At 44.5% G+C, this 22,467-nt stretch overlaps 1 protein-coding gene across 1 annotated transcript in view; it reads left to right on the top strand.

The window, feature by feature from the left end:
- Positions 1 to 22,467, top strand: part of NOD2 (nucleotide-binding oligomerization domain containing 2) — a 36,375-nt gene that overhangs the window by 6,629 nt on the left and 7,279 nt on the right. The window contains exons 2-6 of the mRNA XM_006897108.1: positions 754 to 859; positions 6,371 to 8,186; positions 14,379 to 14,462; positions 14,642 to 14,725; positions 19,676 to 19,759. Coding sequence (XP_006897170.1) covers positions 754 to 859; positions 6,371 to 8,186; positions 14,379 to 14,462; positions 14,642 to 14,725; positions 19,676 to 19,759 — 2,174 coding nt within the window. The remainder of the gene's footprint in view (positions 1 to 753; positions 860 to 6,370; positions 8,187 to 14,378; positions 14,463 to 14,641; positions 14,726 to 19,675; positions 19,760 to 22,467) is intronic.

Raw genomic sequence — 22,467 nt, 5'->3', positions numbered from 1 at the left:
TCATTCAGATATATGCACCAACAACCAGAGCCAAAGAAGAAGAAATAGATGATTTCTAAAAACTCTTACAGTCGGAGATAGATCGAATTGATTTACTAAAAACAAAAAACAAACAAAAAAACAAAAACCACATCAAAACCAAACCATCAACAAACCCCAAACCATAATATGTGTTGTAAGCTCTCACATAAATTACAATTTTTAAAAAAAGTAAAAAACCTCCAATTGATTGGAAACTCTGAGTACACTTGTGAAACTGACCTACTATGCATTTCATAGCAGGAGTTTTGAGAAATAGTGACCTATTTATAGGAATATATCTTTATGTCTTTAAAACTTTCACTTTACTTTGAACAGCTTTCATGAGGGTCCCAGACTGAACACCTTGTATCAAGTGGCCATGCAATACTGTACTGATGTTTTATTGTTGCTGTTGTTGGGTGCTGTTGAGTCAGAAATGACCCACAGCTGACCCTCCAGTGGGTTTTCAGAAGCAGTTAATCACACAGGGGGAGATTGCCCATCCGTCTCCTGAGGAGTAGCTGGTGGGATTCAAACCATGTGCCTTCAGGACTGCAGTGCAGCTTCTTGGCACTAGGCTACCAGAGCAGTTCACATTATTGTTGGGTTGTTTTTCTAGTCATTTTATTGACGTGGAAGAGTAATTTCTATGAAATTGTAGTAATCTGTAGAAACCTTTCCACGTCTCTCCATCAGCGTTTCTGGAAAAAGAAATATTTTCTTTTCCTGTAGGCGAGAAGGCTGCTGGACCTTGCCACACTGAAGGCCAATGGATTAGCTGCTTTCCTTCTGCAGTGTGTTCAGCAGTTACCAGTCCCAGCAGCCCTACCTTTAAAAGGTATGTGTATATTGTTCTTAATGTGTGGAAAACGGAAAAGAAGTCTCTACAGATGCAAAGTAAAGAGTAGGAACTCCAGAGTGAGGCATATGTGCATCAGAAACACTGCCATTGCCCATGCCACCCTCCCCACAACCCACTTTCCTCAGCATTCATTGTTTGCTATGTACTTGGACAGCATAAATGTTTTAAATCTTGTTTTTTGAAACATTCTTCTAGGTCATATAGCCCTGGTCTTGTCCATTTGCCATACAGAGGTAACTCATGGTCACTGTGAAGCTGAACACTGTGACACTGATGAGTCAAACGTGATAATGGTTACCCATGGTGGACAGTGTTTGGTGGAGCTTCCCGATTAAAACAAGCTTGGAAGCAGGAGTGACATCCACTTCCACAATACCTTGCATCTAGAAACCCTATGAACCTGGAGAAAGGATGAAAGTTATACAAATGTCCAGGTCTTGTGCTCATAGAGTCGCTATGTGTCGCCTATGGCTTGATGGCACTTAACAACAACAACAACAACAACAACAACAATCGAAAGGTTAATAGTTCAACTCCTCTCAGTGGCACCCCAGATGAGATGCTTGACAATCTACTTCTGTAAAAATTATCATAGCCTAGAAAATCTAGTTTGTAGTTCAGATCAATTCCAGTTCTTAAGGTATAGGATCATTGTGAGTTGCAATCAGTCTAACAAGTTTGGTTTTTTATTAGCTTTTGTTACTTTCCATACTGTTATTGTTGTTAAGTGCTGTTGAGTCAAGTACGACCCATAGGGACCCTGGGAACAACACATCTGAACCTTGTCCCATGTGGTGCCATCCTCACACTTCTTGACACATTAGAGCCCATTGTGCAGTAACTGTGTCAGCCCACTTCGTTGAGGGTTTTCCTCTCCTTCACCAACCCTCTGCTTAGTATGATGTCCCTCTCCAAGGAATAGCTTCTAGCAACATGCCCCCAAATGTGAGGTGAAGCTTAATCATCTTTTCCTCCAAGAGGCACTCTGGCTGTGCTCTCTCCAAGATGTATCTGTTTGTTCTTTTGGCAGTCCATATTTCTCTTCTCCAACACCACAGCTCAAAGGCATCAAGAATTCTTTTGTCATCCACCGTGGCCTGAATCAGACACACCTCAGTCCTCAAACTGACATCATTGCTCCTCAATAATTTTGGAGAGGTCCCTGACTGCAGACTTTCCCAGTGTAATATATCTCCTGATCTCCTGATTGTTAGTACCAAGGTTGATGATTATGGATCCAAGAGATCAAATCACTGACAACTTCAATTTTTCTCTGTCTATCATGATGTTGCCTACTGGTTCAGTGGTAAGATTTTTTGTTTTCTTGATATTGAAGTTCTGTTCACGTTCAGCAAGCAAGCTTATGTCATCTACATAATGAAGTTATTGATGAGTCTTCCTGTGACCCTGGTGCTGCATAGAGTCCAGCTTCTTGAGTAATTTGCTCAGCATACAGATTGAATATGTATGGAGAGAGAATACAACCCTGGCATATTCCTTTCTTAATTTTAAACTATGTAATGTTCCCTTGTTATATTCACATAAGGACATGAAGAAATGCTCAAAATCACGGACAATAAGGGAGATGCAAATCACAGTGAGATACCATCTTACCTCAGAAGCAATGACAAAATATAGCAGGAGAGTAACTAATAAATGTCGGAGAGAATGTGGCGAGATAGGAACTCTTATACATTGTTGATGGGATTGTAAAATGCTATAACCCTTCTAGAAGACAATTTGGCGTTTCCTCAAAAAGCTGGACATAGAAATTCCATATGACCCAGCTATTCCACTGCTTGGAATATACCCTGAGAAAACGAGAACTGAGGCCCAAACGGAGACTTGCACACCAATGTACACTGCAGCATTATTCATCATCACATTCAGAACATGAAAACAGACCAAATGTCCAACCATAGCTGAATGGATTGAGAAATTATGGTACATTCACACAATGGAATACTATGTAGCACACAGGAGCAATAATTTTGTAAATTACTACCTAACTTGGGAGGAACTGGAGAACATTATGTTACGTGAACTAATTCAGTCCCACAAGGACAAATACTGTATAAGACCATTATTGTAGAACGAGTATGAAGAGCCAAGGAGGGGAGGGGAGAAGATGGACAGGGAAGGGGGAAAGGGGCTTAATCACAGGGTCACACAATTTGCTGGGTGGAGGGATGGGTAGGTAAAGGAAAGAGGAAAGATCCAGTGTGAAAAACAATGTATATGAAATTTATAAGTAAACCAATATGAAGTTAAAAAAAAAAAGAAGATGGAAATTGAGAGGACTGAGAAACAAATTTAAGCCGTGAGTTGCAATATTAAAGGATACTCTGGTCAATATGTTGAATGATCCAGGAAGCTTCAAAAAGTAGATGAAATAGATGGAGAGAATGCACAGATCATCTGAATCAAAATGGCCAAGGCTGTCTATCTTACTAATGCATATATGCATGCATTCCATCTCATTTTTAACAGTTTCTAGTTTTCCAACATTCAAGCTACGCACATTCCACTTTCCAATTGTTAAGCAATGTTTATCATTGTTTTTCCTGATTTTAACTGACTGTCAAGCTGGGTTCTACCACTACACTCCATATAAACTATCTGCGTTCCTCTAGTGTTCATAGGGTTTTCCAAGTCCTGTTATTTAAGAAGTGGATGGCCAATCCTGCTTCCTACTCTGTCTTTGATGAGGAAGAGTCATCAATAAGCTGTGTTATGCAATGACATAACCTTGCTTGATAAAAGTCAACCTTGCTTGATGAAAGTGAGTATGCCTTGAAGCACATGCTGCAGAAGATCAAAGACTATATAGTCTTCAACATGGATTACATCTCAATGTCAAGAAAACAAACATTCTCACCACTGGACCAATAGGCAACATCATAATAGAAAAAAAAATTGAGGTTGTCAATTATTTAATCCTCCTTGGATCAACAGTCAACATCTTGGTACCAACCAGCAGTCAAGAAATTTTAAAAAAAAATTGTGACATTTGTAAAATTTAAGGTCAAGGACCGCTCCAAAGTTTTGAAGAGCAAGGAGACCAGTTTAAAGATTAAGTGGTAGGTGCTCCTAGCCAAGATCTCCTCGTTAGTTTCTATGCATTTGGAAGTTGAACAGTGAATAAAGGATGACAGAAGACGACTTGATGATGCCTTTGAGTTGTGGTGCTGGAGAAGAGCACTGAATACCTCATATTGTTATTGTTATTGTGGTGCATTGTTGAGTTGGAACTGACCCACAGCTGATCCTCCAGCGAGTTGTCAAAGGCAGTAAATCTCATGGGGAGGAGATTTCCCGTCTTTCTCTGGTGAAGCAGCTGGCGGATTTAAAGCACATACGTTTGGGATCGCAGTGCAGTTTCTTACCACTAGTCCACCAGAGCTCGCTGACTGGGCTACAATCAAGGTGTGGGTTGGAATATGTTCCTTCCTGGAGATTCTGATGACCTGTTGTTGTTGTTAGGTGCCCTCGAGTCAAGTACAACTTGTATTGACCTTAGGAACAGTAGATCTGAATCCTGTCCTGCGCCATCCTCATCATCTCTGGCACACTTGAACCCATTGCTGTAATCGCTGTGACAATGCATCTCTTTGGAGTCCTTCTTTTATTCCCCCTGACCCACCATCTTTCCAACTATGATGTCCCTTTCCAAGGAATAGCCTCTCCTGGCAACAAGTCCAAAATATGAGGAGGGAAGCTTTGCATCTAAGGAGAATTCTGGCTGCACCTTCTCCAAGACCTATCTGTTTGTTCTTTTGGCAGTCCATGGGATATTCAGCACTCTTCTCCAATACCACAGTAAGCATAGCTGTTATTGTGATTTTGACATTTGTTCTACATTATCTCTCACTCTATCCAGGACTCCCCTGTGGTCCTTTTCAGATCAATTAGATGTGGTAGCTAAGCCCCATGTGGTTCTTCTGGTCTCAGGGTTGCGGAAGTTGAGGATCACCTGGGCCAACGGAGATGCATTTATTTCCTTCACTTTTCTGTGCTCTTAGTGGAAGTTGAGGGTCACCTGGGCCAATGGAGATGCGTTTATTTCCTTCACTTTTCTGTGCTCTAGAGAGAAAGCTTAGATGACTGCTCATGAGCTTGTAAGTCCCCTGTGGCCACTCATCAGAAGAGAATGTAGAATATTGTCCTTGTGGAATATTCAAGCCAATTGACGTTGGTCATTCCCTCAGACTATGGTCCTGGGGCCCATTGACAGTGACTCACTCACTCAGGGCTTTATTGAAAAGGATTGCATCATATTCTCCCCTGTTGCCTTTACATCTACATGGATAAATTTATAGCAGTCATGTTGAGCTATCATCTGCCAAACCTATTCTCTGAGCATTATTGTAGAAACCCCTCTGACTCGCCCATATCTGTTTGTCTGTCTGCCTATGTAGATTAATGATTGTTATTTATTGGCAGCGTAGGTTTGTGTGTGTAATGGTTTACTGTTGGCTTTAACTCCTGTGGTTAAATTAACAATTTTTCCTTGTGATTAAAGTGAAGGTTTACAATGAAATAGCAGTAATTTCAATACTCACAAGGTAATCCCTCTTTTCCCACTTTCTCCCTATAATTCTGATTTCCATTCATTGTTCTATTCTTCTCTTTGTCTTTCCTTTCTTTAGTATTAGGTCTATAATATTTTAGTAGATAATATTATGCTGATGATCCCTTTTTGTACATTTCCTTTTGCCCATCTCGGTATGTATCTGTTTACAAAGTTTTTTTCCTCACTCCCTCTCTTCCCATCCCTGGTAAACATCCAATGACAATTCTGTATATAAACCTTTCTGTGTAGTAGGAATCTCTATATTATTCATAATCATGAAAAGTTGTCTTTCTGGGGATAAGTCTTTCTTAGCTTTTAGAGTATAAACCTTTCTTTGTATAAATCTTTTTATTATCATTCAATTGACATTGCCATGGGGTCCTTTCAATTTTGAAGTTTTAGAACTACTCTCCTCTTTTTGCATTTTTCGTTTTCTTTATTCATGGGCCAAGTCCTCCTCTGGTAGTCTAGTGGTAAGAAGCTGCACTGCAATCCCAAAAGCAATCAGTTCAAATCCACCAGCTGCTCCACGGGGGAAGGATGGGCAATCTCCTCCCATGCAATTAACTGCTTCTGTAATCCCACCATAGGTTGGTTCTGGCTTGATGGTGCATAGCAACCACAACAACATTTATGGGCCAATTCCTCTGGTGTCTTATTTTTTTAATCTTACACATTATTTTACATTATGTATTTCTGTGTCTGGGCTGATTTCACAATATTTTGTCATGCATCCAATTTTGAGTTATTTTCTGTTATAGTGGGTTCTCTGCCTAAAGAAATGCCTGTACTGTTTCTTCTAAGTTTAGTCTCATTTTCATAAATTCTCTTTGCATGATCACTCTGCGCTTGGTCCTCTGGTAGACCTCACCTTTAACCCAGACTCTTTTCATGTGCTCTTTCCTTTCTGACAGATGTCGCTTATAAGAAGTACATGTCCAAGCTAAAGGCCACGCTGTCTGCTCAGTCTCGATTCCTGAGTTCCTATGACGGGGAAGAGAACCTTTGCCTCGAGGACATATACACAGAGAACATCTTGGAGGTGCAGATGAACGTGGGCCCTGGCGGCCCCAGGCAGCAGAGCCCAGCCACGGTGAGCTTGGAAGAGCTCTTTCACCCCCAGGGTCGCCTCAACGAGGATGCTGACACGGTGCTGGTGGTGGGAGAGGCGGGCAGTGGCAAGACCACCCTGCTACAGCAGCTGCAATTCCTGTGGGCGACCGGCCAGGACTTCCAGGAGTTTCTGTTTGTCTTTCCGTTCAGCTGCCGGCAGCTGCAGTGTGTGACCAAACCGCTGTCCGTGCACACGCTGCTCTTTGAACACTGCTGCTGGCCGGATGTCGGGCCCCAGGATGTCTTCCAGTTCCTCCTGGACCACCCCGACCGCGTTCTGCTCACCTTCGATGGCTTTGATGAGTTCAGGTTCAGGTTCAGCGATCGAGAGCGTCATTGCTCCCCGACCCACTGCATGCCCGTCCAGAACCTGCTCTTCAATCTTCTGCAGGGCAACCTGCTGAAGAACGCCCGCAAGGTGCTGACCAGCCGTCCCGATGCGGTGACAGCCTCCCTCAGGAAGTACGTCTGCAAGGAGCTCAGCCTCAAGGGCTTCTCGGAGGAGGGCATTGAACTGTACATGCGAAAGCATCACCACAAGCCTGGGGTGGCGGACCGCCTGGTGCACCTTCTCAGAGCATCTTCGGCCTTGCATGGCTTGTGCCATCTCCCTGTCTTCTCGTGGATCGTCTCCAAGTGTCACCAGGAGCTGTTGCTGCAGGGCGGAGGCTCCCTGAAGACCAGCACAGACATGTACCTGCTGATCCTGCGTCACTTCCTGCTGCATGCCTACCCCCCAGACACAGCCCATCAAGGCCCAGGCCCCAGCCCGCTTCGTGGAAGGCTTCCCATGCTCATGCACCTCGGTCGCTTGGCTCTCTGGGGCTTGGGGAGGTGTTCCTATGTGTTCTCAGCCAGGCAGCTCCAGGCGGCCCAAGTGGACGCTGAAGACATTTCTCTGGGCTTCCTGGTTCCTGCCAAAACTGTGGTGCCAGGGAGCTCAGCCCCTCTGGAGTTCCTACACATTACTTTCCAGTGCTTTTTTGCTGCATTCTACCTAGTGCTAAGCGCTGACCTCACATCCAGCTCTCTCAGATATCTCTTCAACTGCCCAAGGCTGGGCGGCTCCCCACTGGCCAGGCTACTGCTTCCTCTTTGCATTCAGGGCTCCGGCCGTGAGGAGGACAGCATCAGGACTTTGCTGCAGAAGGCTGAGCCCCACAACCTCCAGATCACAGCAGCCTTCCTGGCAGGACTGTTATCCCAGGAGCACCGGCACCTGCTGGCTGAGTGCCAGGCGTCTGAGAAGGCCTTGCTCCGGCGTCAGACCTGTGCCCGCTCGTGTCTGGCCCGCAGCCTACGCACACACTTCCGCTCCATCCCACCTGCAGTGCCAGGTGAGACCAAGAGCATGCATGCCCTGCCAGGCTTCCTGGGGCTCGTCCGGAGCCTGTACGAGATGCAGGAGGAGCGGCTGGCTCAGGACGCTGTGCGGGGGCTGGACGTTGGGCACCTGAAGCTGACCTTTTGCAGTGTGGGCCCCAGTGAGTGCGCAGCGCTGGCCTTTGTGCTGCGGCACCTCCGGCAGCCCGTGGCCCTGCAACTGGACTACAACTCTGTGGGGGACGTTGGCGTGGAACAGCTGCTGCCTTGCCTTGGGGTCTGCAAAGCCCTCTAGTGAGTGAGTGTGGCTGGGCACGCAAGCAGGGTGAGGAGAGGGTGTCACCATTGACATACGGGCACAGAAACCCTGAGCTGGGCTCCTGGGACCAACCCAGCCCTCCTCCAGACAGAGTTCCTTTCTTAGTCTGTTTCTTACTCAGTTTCCCCATCTGTATAGTGCTGTCACCAGGACTGGTTGCTGTCAAGTTGAATATAGCAATGTTGTGATTGTCAATTGCCATTGAATTGCTTCCAGTGCATAAACATTTTATGTTGTTGTGTACTGTTGAGTCAGAATCGACCCTCCAGTGGCTTTTCAGAGGCATTTAATCACAGAGGAGGAGATTGCCCAGCCTTCTCGCGCAAAGTAGCTTGGTTGGATTCGAACCATGTGTCCTCGTGATTGCAGCACAGCTTCTTGCCACTCACCCACTAGCGCTCCCTAGTGATTTTAGATTCTAAAGAAAACATTGTCTATTCTGTGCCATCCACAAGATCGTTGCCACGTCTGAAGGCATCCTTGCAACAGCTGTGCCGTCCATCCCACACAGGCCCTCTCTTGTCCTCACTGGTCCTTTCTTTACCACAGGTCGTGACCTCCTCTAGCAATTGCTCCTTTCTGATGATGTGTCCAACGAGAAAGAGTTAGAGACAACGTTCTGTTGTGATCCGTGAGACGCACTTCATTGCCTAATGTTTGGACGTGTCTTGCCAGACCTTTTTCTTTAGTTTGTCTTGGTTTAGAAGTTCCATTGAAACCTGTCTACAGAAGTGTCCCTGCTGCTATTGGAAATAACAGTCGCTTAGCTTCCAATGTCATCACTACATGCAGGCCACCATCTTATACCAGACTAACAGACAGGTAGTGGGTGAGAACGATATCTATAACTTATTGAACACAACTTGCATGCTAGGTGTGGTGCTATACACCTTCTATGATTATCTCTTTCAAGTGCCACAACCACTGCAGGTTGTAGGCAGAGCATTAGTGTCTCAGTTATCTTACTGTAGGGCCCCGGGTGGTGCAGATGGTTAGATGACTAAGCTAAAGGTTGGCAGTTCACACCTTCCGAGTGGTGCTGCAGAAGAGAGGCCTGGCGATCTGCTTTGGTAAAAAGCGATTGTACTCTGTGACGTAGGGATGACCATGAGTCAGAATCAGCTTGACAGTGACGTGGATCTTCAGTGTGACACTCGGAGAATTGAAGTAACTTTTCCAGGATCGTGCTGGAAATGGCAGAGGCAGGATTTCTAGATGCACAGTTACAAACTCCCTGCTCCCCTCAAGTGACCTGTGGACTTGCGTGTGGACTTCAGGGACTCCGTGAAAACCCTGATGTCATACACATAGTTTTGTGTTCTAGGTGGCTCACGGAGGATCTGGCCCAGGTCAGAGTTGATGTGTGTGACTTGAAAATGTCAACACAACAGGAATTTCAGGACACGCAGAGAGAAAAAGTAGCTGTGGAGTTGAACCTAAAATATTAATTTTTGTAATGTAATGTAGTGACAAGCAAGACTTTCAATTTATTCGTGCTGCTTTCAGCTTCTTCGCTTCAAGGTTTGCATCCTTTGGAACATCTATGCCCCTCTCGTCTTTAGGTGACTGGGGTAGAGAGTGTGCCCAGCTCCCCAACATCACTGCTGGTCTTGAAAGGATGTCTTCCTTCCTGTTTGTAACCTCTGAGAAAGCAGAAGTTGTAGCTTGAAGTTGAAATCTACACAGCCCCCAAGTCCTTTGTCGTCCAGTGAGAACTGACTCACAGCTGACCCTCCGTTGGATTTCAGAGACTATAAATTGGACAGGATGGGACTGGGGGTGGTGATTGCCCATCTTTTCCCTCCAAGTGCTGGTGGATCTGAGCTGCCAGAGAGGTTAGGAATCTCCTTTAAGGAAATCTACTGACTAGATAGCATGTGGTCTTTGGACCAAAGTGGCAAGATTCTTTTTCTTTGGGAACAAACGCATGGATATCTATTAGAAGCTGTTATCCCTTAGAACACTGTTGTTGGGGTTTGTAGAGTTGATTCTGACTGACAGTGCAACACTGTAGAATGGTATGAAACACTGCCTGGTTCTCAGCCTCTAGGTGTGAGCTCGATGGGACACCCACTGTGACAATGCATCTCATTGAGCACTTCTTTTCTGCTCTCTACTTTGTTGTTGTTAGGTATTGTTGCGTGAACTCTGACCCGGAGTGACTCTGTGTACAACACACTGGAATCCTGTATCATTCTCAGAACCTCCAGCGTCCTTAAGCCCATTGTTACAGTCACGGTGTCAATCCATTTTGTTTAGGATCTTTCTATTCTTTGCTGAACCCTCCACCTTTCCAAACACGATGTCTGCTGCAAAGAATTGGCTCTTCTTGGTAACATACGTGACGTATGGAAGATGAAGTCTCATCATCCTTGACGGTAGAAGAAGGAGCATTCTGGTGCACTTCTAAGACAGATTTGTTTCATTGTCCAGCACTCAGATGCACAGTGAGGGATTGAGAAGACCATGGCCTGAATCAGGCTCACTTGAGCCTTCAGACTGACATCACTGTTATGTAATAATTTGGAAAATCCCTGAGGGCAGACTTGCCCAGTGCAATACATCTGATCTCCTGCCTACTGATACCAATGGTGCTGATTGTGGACCCAAGGAAGGGGAAATCACTGACAACTTCGGTCCTTCCTCCATCTCTCATGATGCTCCCAGTTGGCCCAGAGGTGACGATTTTTGTCTTCTTGATGTTGAGTTTTCATCCATCTTGAAGGCTGTATTTCTTTATCTTCTGCAACAAGCATTTCAAGTCCTCATCACTTTCAACAAACGAGCGAGGCTGTGTCATCTGCATAATGCAAATTGTTGTTTTCAGTAGGTGCCGTCGAATCCAATCCAATGCATAGTGACTCTATGTATAAGACCTGAACCCTGTCCTGTTCTGTGCCATCCTCATTAGCTCTGACACACTTGAGCCTATTGTTAAAGTCACTGAGAGTCTTCCTCTCTTTCACCTATCCTGATTCCACATTCCTTTTGATAGAGTCCAGCTTCATGAGTTATTTGCTCAGCATACAGATTGAGTAGATCACCAGAAATCCCTTCAAGTTGAATAGGTGTGGAGGAAGTACACTCAGTAATCAGATTGATTGTATTTATGGAAAGAGCTGATGGAAAATCTCAGTATTAGCAGTCAAGACAATACCAGGGGCTAATTATGGAACAGACTTTCAGTTACTCACGTGTAAGCTCAAACTGAAGCTGACAAAAATGAAAACATGTAATCAAGAACCAAAATAGGACCTTGAAAGTATCCCAAGTGAATTTTAAAAACTATCTTAAGAATCAGTGTCTCAGTCACAAAAGGACAAATACTACATGGTGCCACTGTTGTAAAACAGGACTGACATCAGCGTTGGGGAGAGACTGAGAAAGATAGGTTCAATAATGTATACTGCATTGAAACAGATAAGGGAGAAAATTGTTTAAAAGGGATATGTGATTAAGTATTTTTGTCATGACAGGAATCCAGAGCGAAGGCTGCATAGTGGAGTGGACCTGGGGGGAGGGATTGTTAAACAATGAAAGTCTTTTACTTTTCCAAGAGGGTAGTGTACTAGAGGGGAGGGTTGGGAGGGGAGAAAAGTGCAACAATGAATGAATGAAAATTCAAAGTCTCTGTAAATTTTCATTGAGATTAATAATAATTTTTTTAAAAGAATCAATTTAATGATAGAACAGCAGAAAAGTTGCGGGATGACATTAAGGACGTCTTCCCTGAAGAGCCATAGGCCATTACAAAGACAGGATAGAAAGAAGAAAAGACTGAATTGGATGTCAGAAGAAACTCTGAAACATTCACTAGAAAGTTAAAAAAAGGGGAAGAAATGCTGAAATAAGACAGCTGACTAGATAATTTTAAAGGGAAACTTAAGAAGAGAAAGCAAAATGTTAAAGTGAAATGTGCCAAGAGTTAGAAAGCCAAATGGGAAGAACACACTTGGTATTTCTTAAGCAAAAAGAACAGAAACATAAACTCAAGCCTCACTTTATAATAATGAAGGATTGATTTTTTCATGGGCAAAATATTGAATGATCTAGGAAGCATCAAAAGAAGGTTGAAGAAATACACAGAGTCACTGCATAAAAAAAAGAATTGGTCAACACTTTCATTTTCAGGAAGCAGCATATGATCAAGAACCTAGCGCAATGAAGGGAGAAGTTCAAGTTGCACTGAAGGCATTGTAAAAAAATAGACCCAGGAAAAATAAGGCCAAGAGCAATGCTCAGTAGATGTGAGCGATCACGTTTACAGATAACTTTTACTGGATGCTGGGTGTTTATGTGAGCTTTGCTGTTTCTGAAGTCGGCATTGTTTCCTCTTTATGGCTGGAGCAGTCACTAAGTGAGTGCTCTTGATCAGAACATCAGCTGAGGGACTCCACAGCCAGGGGTTTTCACATTTGTCTTAAGAATCATGTGCACTGTTGTCTGGGGGTGGGAGATCACTAGGCTCCACTTTACACAGGCTGAATTGCCATCTCCATGGGAGAATTCTGAGAATCTATCTTTTTTGTGAAAGTTCCACTTGATCTTGGCATATCTCTTAAGAGGAGTGTCGGAGGGGGCTTGGCTGGATTGCCTGTGACCTGTGGTGGTGATGTCTCAAGAGTGCGACCCGCAGGGGCTCACTAACACAGCTGCATGCTCATTTCTGAAGTTTTATCCTCTCTCATCCAACTGGTTGATATCTACTAACTTCTACCACTAATTTGGGAGAAGGCTGGGGCTATCTTCTTCTGTGAAATTTATCGCCTCTAAAAACCTGCTGGAAGGTTGGCTGTGAGTCAGTTCTGACTTGATGGCATACAACACCAACAATAATCATTAGCCCTAACAGGGAGCTCTGGTGGCCTAGTGGTAAGAAACTGCACTGTGATTCTGAAGGCACACGGTTTGAATCCACAAGCTGCTTCCAGGGAGAAAGATGGGCAGTCTCCTCCCATGCAATTAATTGCCTCTGAAAATCCGCTGGAGGGTCGGCTGTGGGTTGGTTTGGTTGGGATGGTACTTACCATCATCAACAACAGGAGCTCTGGTAGCCTGGTGGTAAGAAGCTGTGCCGCAATCCCAGGTTCACACGGCTTGAATTCACCAGCTGCTCTGTGGGAGAAGGGTGGGCAGTCTCCTTCTGGGAGATTTACTGCCTCTGAACACCCACTGGAGGGTCAACTATGGTTTGATCCCATCTCAACACCAATACCAACAACCGTTAACCCTACGATTTGTTGTTGTGAGGTGTCATCAGGTCAAGTATGACTTCTAATGACCCTCTGAAAAACAGATCTGAATCCCGTCCTTCCCTGTGCCATCCTCATCAGCTCTGAGCCACTTGAGCCCATTGCTGCAGTCACCATGTCTGTCCGTCTCAACAGGGGGTCCTCCTCTCTTTCACTGACCTTCTATCCTTCCAAGCATAATATCCTTTTCCAAGGAATAGCCTCTTCTAGCAACCTGTCCAAAGTATGAGAGAGAAAGCTTTGTCATCCTTGCCTCCAAGAAGCACTCTGGCTGCACTAGCTATGTGTAATTCCTGATGCACCTTTCCCAAGTGTCTGTTCCTTTCTTCCTCAGAGCCTTCTGTGAGTCTTTTATTATCACCATCTCTCTTTTGTTATTAAGTGTTATGGATGGTCCTTGGCTCCCAGCGATTCCATGTATAATGGAAAAAACCTCACCGGTCCTGCCTCATTCCCATTTATTTATCAGATCGTCTGTTTATCACCTGGCTTCGAACCTTAAGGTTTTCATTAGCTGATTTTTTCCCCCCGATGGAGACTGCTAGACTTTCTTCCTTGTATTAATTAGTCTGAAAGCTTCAAAACATTTACAGCATCATAGCATCATCCAGGCTTTCAGTGTCGATTGGGAGTCGAACCCAGACTTCTTTCATGAAAGAGAAACATTCTGTCACAGACCCACCAGCCTCTCTTTTACAGAGGTGGAATTACCACTTCAGCTTAGATCAGTGGCTTTCTGCAGATGCAAGGGCTCTTTAGACGTGTAGTTTCTAGGCTCTGCAGCACAGCGTGATAGTCAGTCTTCTGGGGAGGGATGAAGGAGCGCTGGCTTTTTCTTGGGCACTTGGAATTTACAGCACTTCTTTTCTCTACTATCAGCTCCACTTTCAAATGGCTTTGTTTCACCTTTCTTAGCCTGCGAGATAACAACATCTCAGATCGAGGCATCTGCAAGCTCGTGGAACACGCTCTTCACTGTGAGCAGCTACAGAAATTAGCGTAAGTCACTGCACGCCTGGACTCGTGCGAGGTGCAGTGGGCTGGATGGATGTTTGTGTTTGTTGGCTGGAGGGTCCGGAGGGAGGATCCCTGTCGTGAGGGAGAAAGGCAGACTGTCCTGTTTGCAAGGTCATCATTAATCTTTGCCCCCACGTTTCCTCTCTCTTGGAACTTGGCAGTCTGTTTAACAACAAATTGACGGACGGTTGTGCACACTCCATGGCCAAGCTCCTTGGATGCAAGCGGAACTTTTTGGCATTGAGGTGAGTCAAGCTTCCTGTTTGTGTTGTGTGTAAACGGTTTCTCTCTTGGCAGTTTAGCCAGTCAGTCTTGGCCTTGGATTACTCTTCACTATGATCATGACCTGTAGGCTGAATTCAAGGGCAGTGGGTCATGCGGGCATCTTTTCGTGGCTTCCTCTGTGGCCTCTATGGCTCCCTTCCCATGCACAGACCTAAAAGGCCCCACATACCCCCATTTTTATTTTCTTGAATGTTTTTATTCACAACAACAACTACAAAAGAGCTGTATGAATGAGCGAAAGGGAGCAGTCATGATGGAAAATTCTAAAGTTTAGGACTCTTTAAAAAATGTGTTATAGTCAGAAACACAATAAAAAGTCCAGGAGGGAGCATTTCTGTCACCCACCCCTCACTCACTCATGGTTGTTGAGTTGGAACCACCAGAGAGGCGTGACCTTTGGGCGAGCAGCACAATGCAATAGAGGAATGTGGATAGATATTAAGATTAGAGGTAGAGGCCAGATTAGAAGTCAGTCAAAATGAGGAGAAATGGCCACAAACATTCTTTAATAGTTGGAACGTGGAATGCATGGAATATGAATGTAAGAAAACCAGAAGTTGTGAAAAATGAAGTATAATGCATGAACATTATTGGCATTAGTGAAGTGAGATGGACTGGCTTGGGCCGCTTTGAATCTGACATTCATGTGGAGTACTATGTTGGGAATGGAAAACAGAGCAAGAATTGTATTGCACTCATAGCGAAAAAGACGATTTTAAGTTCTATCCTGAAGTGCAATGTTGTTTGAGGTAGGATATTGTCCACGCACAATACAAGGAAGACCTGTTAATATGACTGTTACTCAAGTATGTCCCCCAACAGCTAAAGCCAAAGAGGAGGAAATGGTAAGATTCTTATCAAATTTTACAGTCTGAAATTGGCCAAACATGAAATCAAGATGTGTTAATAATAATTGGTGAATTGGAATGCAAAAATTTGAAACAATGAAGAGGAAAGAGTAGTTGGAAAGTATGGACTTGATGACATACGAGGCTGGAAACGGAATGATCAAATTATATACATTCAATGTATACAGATTTTAAAAAAACACAAATGACAACTTTACACATGAACCTCACCAGACAGACCGCATAGGATTCAGATTGTGCATGTGAATAAATCTCTGGATCAGCTGTCAAAACCAGGTGACGTGCTGACTGTGGAATTTACAGTTACTAATGTGCAAGTTCAATTTGAAGCTGAAGAAAATGAAAACAAATCTTTAAGCACCAACATATGATCTTGAGTCTATCCCATCTAAATTTATATCATCTTAAGAAGAGATTTGAAGTTTTTTTTTAAAAAAGAAGAGATTTGAAGCCTTAAACACCAATTGTTGAAAACCAGATGAGCTGTGGGATAACATTAAGGATATTATTCATGAAGAGAGCAAAATGTCACTAAAAAAGACATAAGAGAAAGAAAAAAACCAAAATGCATGTCAGAAGAGACCCTGAAAACGGCACTGGAACATGGAGAAGCCAAAAACAAAGGGAAGAGATGCTGGAATGAAAGAGCTGTACAGAAAACGTCTCAGAAGGAAGCTTGAGAAGACAAAGCAAATTACTATAACAGAATGTGCAAAGACCAGGAATTAGAGAATAAAAAGAACTCGTTCAGCTTTTCTCAAATGGAAAGAACAGAAAAACCAATTAAAGCCTTGAATTGCAATACTTAGGGATGTTATGACCAAATCTTGAATGACCCAGGAAACATCAAAAGAGGATGGAGGGAATACACAGAGTCACTGTACCAAAAAGAATTGGCTGACATTGAAATATTTCAGGGAGAAATATGATCAAAAGCCAAGGGTAATGAGGGAATAAGTTTATGCTGCACTGAAGACATTGGCAAAAAAATATGGCCCCAGGAATTTATGGGATAGCAATTGACATATTTCAAATGATAGATGCAGCTCTGGATGGGTTCATCAGACTATGCCAGGAAATTTGGAAGACTGCCTGGCCTACTGCTAGGAGCGATCCATATTTGTTCCCATTCCCAAGAAAGATTATTCAACAGAATGTGGACATTATTGAACAATATTATTATTATAAAAGCAAAACACTGCTGAAGACCATTAAAAAATGGCTAAAACAGTATATAGAAGTAAGAGCTGCACTAGAGAAGGCCATGACACCAGGAATATCATTGCTTATTTCAGATGGATTCTGAAAGGAAGTAAAGCATGCCTATGTTGTTCCTTTTTGACTATTCAAAAGAATTTAGTGGATCATAACAAATTATGATTAATATTGAAAAGAGTGGTAATCTCAGAACACTTAATTGTGCTCGTGTGACACCCAAATCTAGATCAAGAGGCTATTGTACAAGAAAACAAGGGAACGCTGCTTGGTCTAAAATTAATAAAGGTGTGCATCAGGGTTGTATCATCTCTCTATACCTGTTCAATTTGTATAATAAGCAAATGTGTGAGAAGCTGGACTCTCTGAAGAATGGCATCATTATGCAGATGACACAATCTTGCTTGCTGAAAGTGAGGAGGACTTGAAACACTTTATTGCAGAAGATCAAATATTGTAGGCTTCAATATGAATCTCATCTCAATGTCAAGAAAACAAAAATTGTCACCTATGGACCAATAGACAACATCATGATAGAAGGAAAAGGGATTGGAACTATCTACAGTTTCATCTTACTTGGATCTATAATCAATACTCTTGGTACCAGCAGTCAGGAGATCAGGAGATGTATCGCTCTGGAAAGGTCTGCAGTCAAGGACCTCGCCAAATTATTGAGGAGCAATGATGTCAGTTTGAGGACTAAGGTGCTCCTGATTCAGGTTATGGTCTTTTCAGTCACTTGCTGTGCATCTAAGAGCTGGATAATGAGTGTTGGAGAAGAGTGTTGAATATCACATGGACGGCCAACAGGACAAACAGATAGGTCTTGGAGAAGGTGCAGCCAGAGTGATTCTTGGAGGCAAAGATGATGAAACTTCATCTCACATATTTCTGGCATGTTGCTAGGAGAGGTTATTCTTTGAAGAAGGACATTATGCTTAGAAAGGTTGTAGGATGGCGTAGTGGAGGAAGACCCTCAACCAGTTGGATTGCCAGTGACTGTATCAATGGGCTTGAGTGTGGCAGAGATTGTTAGGATGGCACAAGATAGGACAAGGTTCAGATCTCTTGCTCATAAGTTTGCTATGAGTCCTACTTGACTTGATGGTACCTCACAACTGGTGGCTTCATGCTAATGAATTGTACTGCCAACCCAAATGCACGTGGTTTCCGTCTTCTAGCTGCTGCACAGGAAACAGATGGATGGCCCCCTCCCCTGGTGTGATTTACTGCCTCTGAAAACCCACTGGAAGATCAGCTGTGAACCAACCCAATGGTACAGAACAACAACGGCAATAGTGCTAATAGCTCATATGCTTGGCAACTAACTGAAAGATTACAGGTTTAAGTCCATCCAGAAGTGCCTTAGGGTATAGACCTGGCAATCTGAAAAATCAGAAAATCCTCTTTCTTTGAAAATCCTATGGAGTTGGTACAACCACTATAGAAGACGCTCTGTTGCTTTCTCAAAACGTTAGAAAATAGAAATACCATTTGACCCAGCAATTCCACTCCTGGGAATATACACTGAAGAAATCAGAGCCAACAATTCAAACAGACGTATGCACCACCCCAGTTTATTGCTGGGTTTTCCACAATAGCAAAGAGATGGAAGCAACCCAAGTGTCCGTTAACAAATGAATGGATAGAAAAACTACGGTATATCTACCCAATGGAATACTACACAGCACTGAAAAACAACAACATAGAAAAACATTACACAAAGTGAAATATCTCAATCACAAAAGAACAAATACTGCATAACTCTGCTGTTATAAATTAGGACAGACATGGGGGACTAGGGAGGGAATAAGGAGAGAGAGACTAGATAATGAATACTGCATTAGAACAGCTGAGAGGAAGAACTGTCTGAAAGGAATATACGATTAGGCATTATCTGAGAACAATCTGGAATAAGGGTTGCATTGCAGGATGGGCTAAGGGTGGAGGTTAGAAAATGTGTGACAGTGAATTAAAAAAAGAGAATCCTATGGCGCATGGTTTCGCTGTGACACACATGAGGTCAGAATGGGTTAGGATTGACTGGATGGCAGAATTTCTCTAATGATGGGACTTCCTGAACCCCCTCTGGATTGGTCCAACTACAGGCTTCCTGCCCTTTGCCTTTTACTCCTCACTGAAGGGTTGATAGGAAAGAGCTGGACCAGACAAATCATGTGTTCTGCTCAATGAACTTTGAAGGCCCCCTGGGAGACAGCTAACAGCAGCAGCAGTCTCTCCTGCTGACATTCACCTGGCCTGGCTACTCTCCTGAGGCCCTCCATCCCATAGTCTCCTCCTCAGGTTGGCAGAGGAACTTTCTGGAAGGTGTCAGAGGGTCCTTTTTCTCTGATACACTCCCTTCCAGAGGCCCAACCCTGCCCTGGGCTCTCATGTAGGAAATGAATGCTTCCCACAGCAGCAGCAGCTCTGGGAAGTTCAGTGGGCCATCTGGAATTCATCCCAGCAGGCTCCAGAGAAAGGAAGAAAAGAGGTGGAGCGGTGAATCACCCTCCGTCAGGGAAACCACCTCTCAGGGCTGTTACGTCCTGCTTCTACCTGTCATGCTGCTTTGCAAAGCAGTCTTGCCTCATTTCCCTCTACTTGTGGAAAATTAAATCATCCGGGTAGCGGTTAAGTAAGGTTGAGCTCGCTCTGGGGGCTTAAGCCGCAGACATTGATCTGTCTTCTGTCCCAGAACTGACAGAGGAGGGGGTCCTCAGAGTTTTCTGCCCTGTGTCTCTGCCCAGGATAGCCCTTCCTGAAGATTCTCTGCCCTCTGCCCTCAGCTGTGCTCTCTCAGCTTCTTTTTGCTTTCCATTCCAGGCTGGGGAATAACCACATTACCGCTGCTGGGGCCAAAGTGCTGGCCCAGGGGCTCCAAGACAACACCTCGCTCCAGTTTCTGGGGTAAGTGAGGTACCAGGAGCTGGGGGTTTGTCCAGAGCTGCTGAGGGCATTTCAAGATTTAGGGTCAGGCCTGATACAGGCCATGATCTTTGCAATTACTTGTCATGAGTCAGAAAGTTGGACAATGACTAGGGAGGATAGAAGGAGAATTGATGCCTTTTAGCTGTGGTGCTGGAGAATAGTATTGAATATACCATGATCTGCTAAGAACACGAACAGGTTTGTCCTGGAGAGGGTTAAACCAGGCTTATTGCGATGGGAAAGTCTGCTGTTAGCGACCTCTCCAAAGTTCTGAAGAGGAATGGTGTCTCTCTGGAGACTAAGGTGTGCTGATACAAGCCATGGTCTTTGCAATCACTTGTTTATGCATCAGAGAGTTGGACAATGTCTAGGGAGGATAGAAGGAGAATTGATGCCTTTGAGCTGTGGTGCTGGAGAAGAGTATTGAATATACCATGGACTGCCAAGAAAACAAACAGTTTCATCCTGGAGCAGGTTAAACCAGGCAGCTCCTTGGAGGCAAGGATTCTGGGGCTTCGTCTGACATACTTTGGACATGTTGTCAGGAGGGATCGGTCCTTGGAGAAGGACATCATGCTTGGGAGGGTGGAGGGACAGCGCAGGAGTGGAAGGCCCTCTATGAGGTGGATTTATTCAGTGACTGGGGTAATCGGGATGGGTGTGTCAGAGGCAGTGGGATTGGCACAGGGTAGAGCAGGGTTTAGGGCTGTTGTACATAGGGTCACTATGAGTCATAAGCGACTTGATGGTGCATAACAATAACAACTCCTTGGAGGCAAGGATCTGAGGTTCCGTCTAACATACTTTGGACATATTTCAAGGAGGGACCAGTCCTTGGAGAAGGACGTCATGCTTGGGAGGGTGGAGGGACAGCGCAGGAGAGGAAGACCCTCTACGAGATGGATTTATTCAGTGACTGGGGTAATGGGGGTGGGTGTGTAGGAGACAGTGAGATTGGCACAGGATAGAGCAGGGTTTAGGGCTGTTGTAGACAGGGTCGCTATGATTCGACTCGATGGTACATAACAACAGCAACAGCAACAGCAACACTCCACTCAGAAGCCCCTAGAGGCATCTAGTTTATAGTGGGGAGGGGGAGGTAGAGAGGGCAGGTGGCTCCAGCTGTCTTAGCCTGAGACCTTTATAAACAAGAAGTTGGGGAAGGAAAAAGCCGTGAACTGGTGACGGGAAGCACTCTGGCCCTTGAGACACTTCACTCTCATTGTTGTCAAGTCAGAACCGACTCATAACTGACCCACCATTGGATTTCCAAGGTCTTCAATTGCCATTTTTCCCTCCATCTGAGCCACTGGTGCATCTGAACCGCTGGGAAGGCATGGTCTTGGATTAGTAGCTCGACACCCTGTGGGCTCTGCCAGCGGACCCCTCCTGTGGCATCTAGGCCTGGACTATTGGCCTTCGAATCATTTGTGCACTGGAATCACTTAATGAACCTCTAAGAAACACCATCGTCTGGGCCCCACCAATGACTAAATTAAACCAAAGTATCTGTGCACGGCTGAGGCCTCAAGTTATTTTGAAAGTTCTCCAGGGGAAGTGAAACCAAGAATGAGAATGACTAAGCTGGAGTTAAAAAAGAAGCAGGGAGAGTAGAGACAGATGCTGGCTGACCTTCAGAGGCCCTAGCTGACGTGTGGCCCTGCTTGTATGGGGCCCTACTTGCTGGCCATGAAAGGGAGAGGTCAGACTTGACCCAAGAGGCCAGCCTCAAGGACTCAAGTCCAAGGTGGGCTTCGTCTGTTTGCTGGCCAGGTTTACTGCAACCTCTGACTCTACCCAGGCAGTCTCTGAGAGTCCCACATCTGTCCTGTCACACCCTGCTTCATTTGTTAACAACTAGAGTTTTCGAATCATACACTGCAGCAATCAAAAATAACCTTAGGACTGAGGTACATCAACCCATTTCACAGATAGGCAAGTTGTTGCATACAAGCCACACATTGTTTGAGGAGAAGAACTCTTTGCTAGGAAAATGAATACCTTCCTGAGACTTCCTGAGTATCATCACGGCATCTACAACAAAGGTGGCCGTTGCTCTATTGAACTCTTTTCTGCTTGAGGTCTTTTCTAGAGTGTTTTTCAGCTTTGGTGGCCTCTTGGGTAAGGAGTTGGCTGCCAACTCAAAGGCAGGCAGTTCAAATCCACAGGCTGCTCTGGAAGAAAGGTTGGCCATCTTCTCCCATGTGATTTACAGGCTCTGAAAATCTGCCGGAGGTTTAGTCACGAGCCACTTCCAACTCGATGGTAAAGAGTTTTGGGATTTTCATCTGGACTACACACTAGGTTAATAATGCCACACACACTTTTATATGATACCTTTCTCTGTGATGTGGTTGGTTTCCTTAACCACACACCTTCATGTCATTATTACTTCTTTTCTTTCACAGAAAAGCTGCATAGTATTCTTCTGCTGGATAGATAGCCATAATCTATTTTACAAGCTGTTGATACACACTCTGTTTGCTTTGCTATTACCCTGTTTCATCCCTGGGTCCAGAGCAGTGTTGGCCCTCAGCAGAAGCTCAGTATTTACTGAGTCGACGAAGATGCAGTCAACACCCTAGTTTAGTCATCTCTGCTCACTGGTGCTTGTTCATGTCCGGGGCAACTTCTCATAGGTGGACAGCTGGGACGGAAGATAAGATCTGGTTTCTCCCTTTTTAAGA

This window comes from Elephantulus edwardii, unplaced genomic scaffold (assembly GCF_000299155.1).
Source record: "Elephantulus edwardii isolate Elephantulus edwardi_28Jun2011 unplaced genomic scaffold, EleEdw1.0 scaffold00201, whole genome shotgun sequence".
NCBI lineage: Eukaryota > Metazoa > Chordata > Mammalia > Macroscelidea > Macroscelididae > Elephantulus > Elephantulus edwardii.
This window is presented reverse-complemented; position numbering and strand designations above follow the sequence as displayed.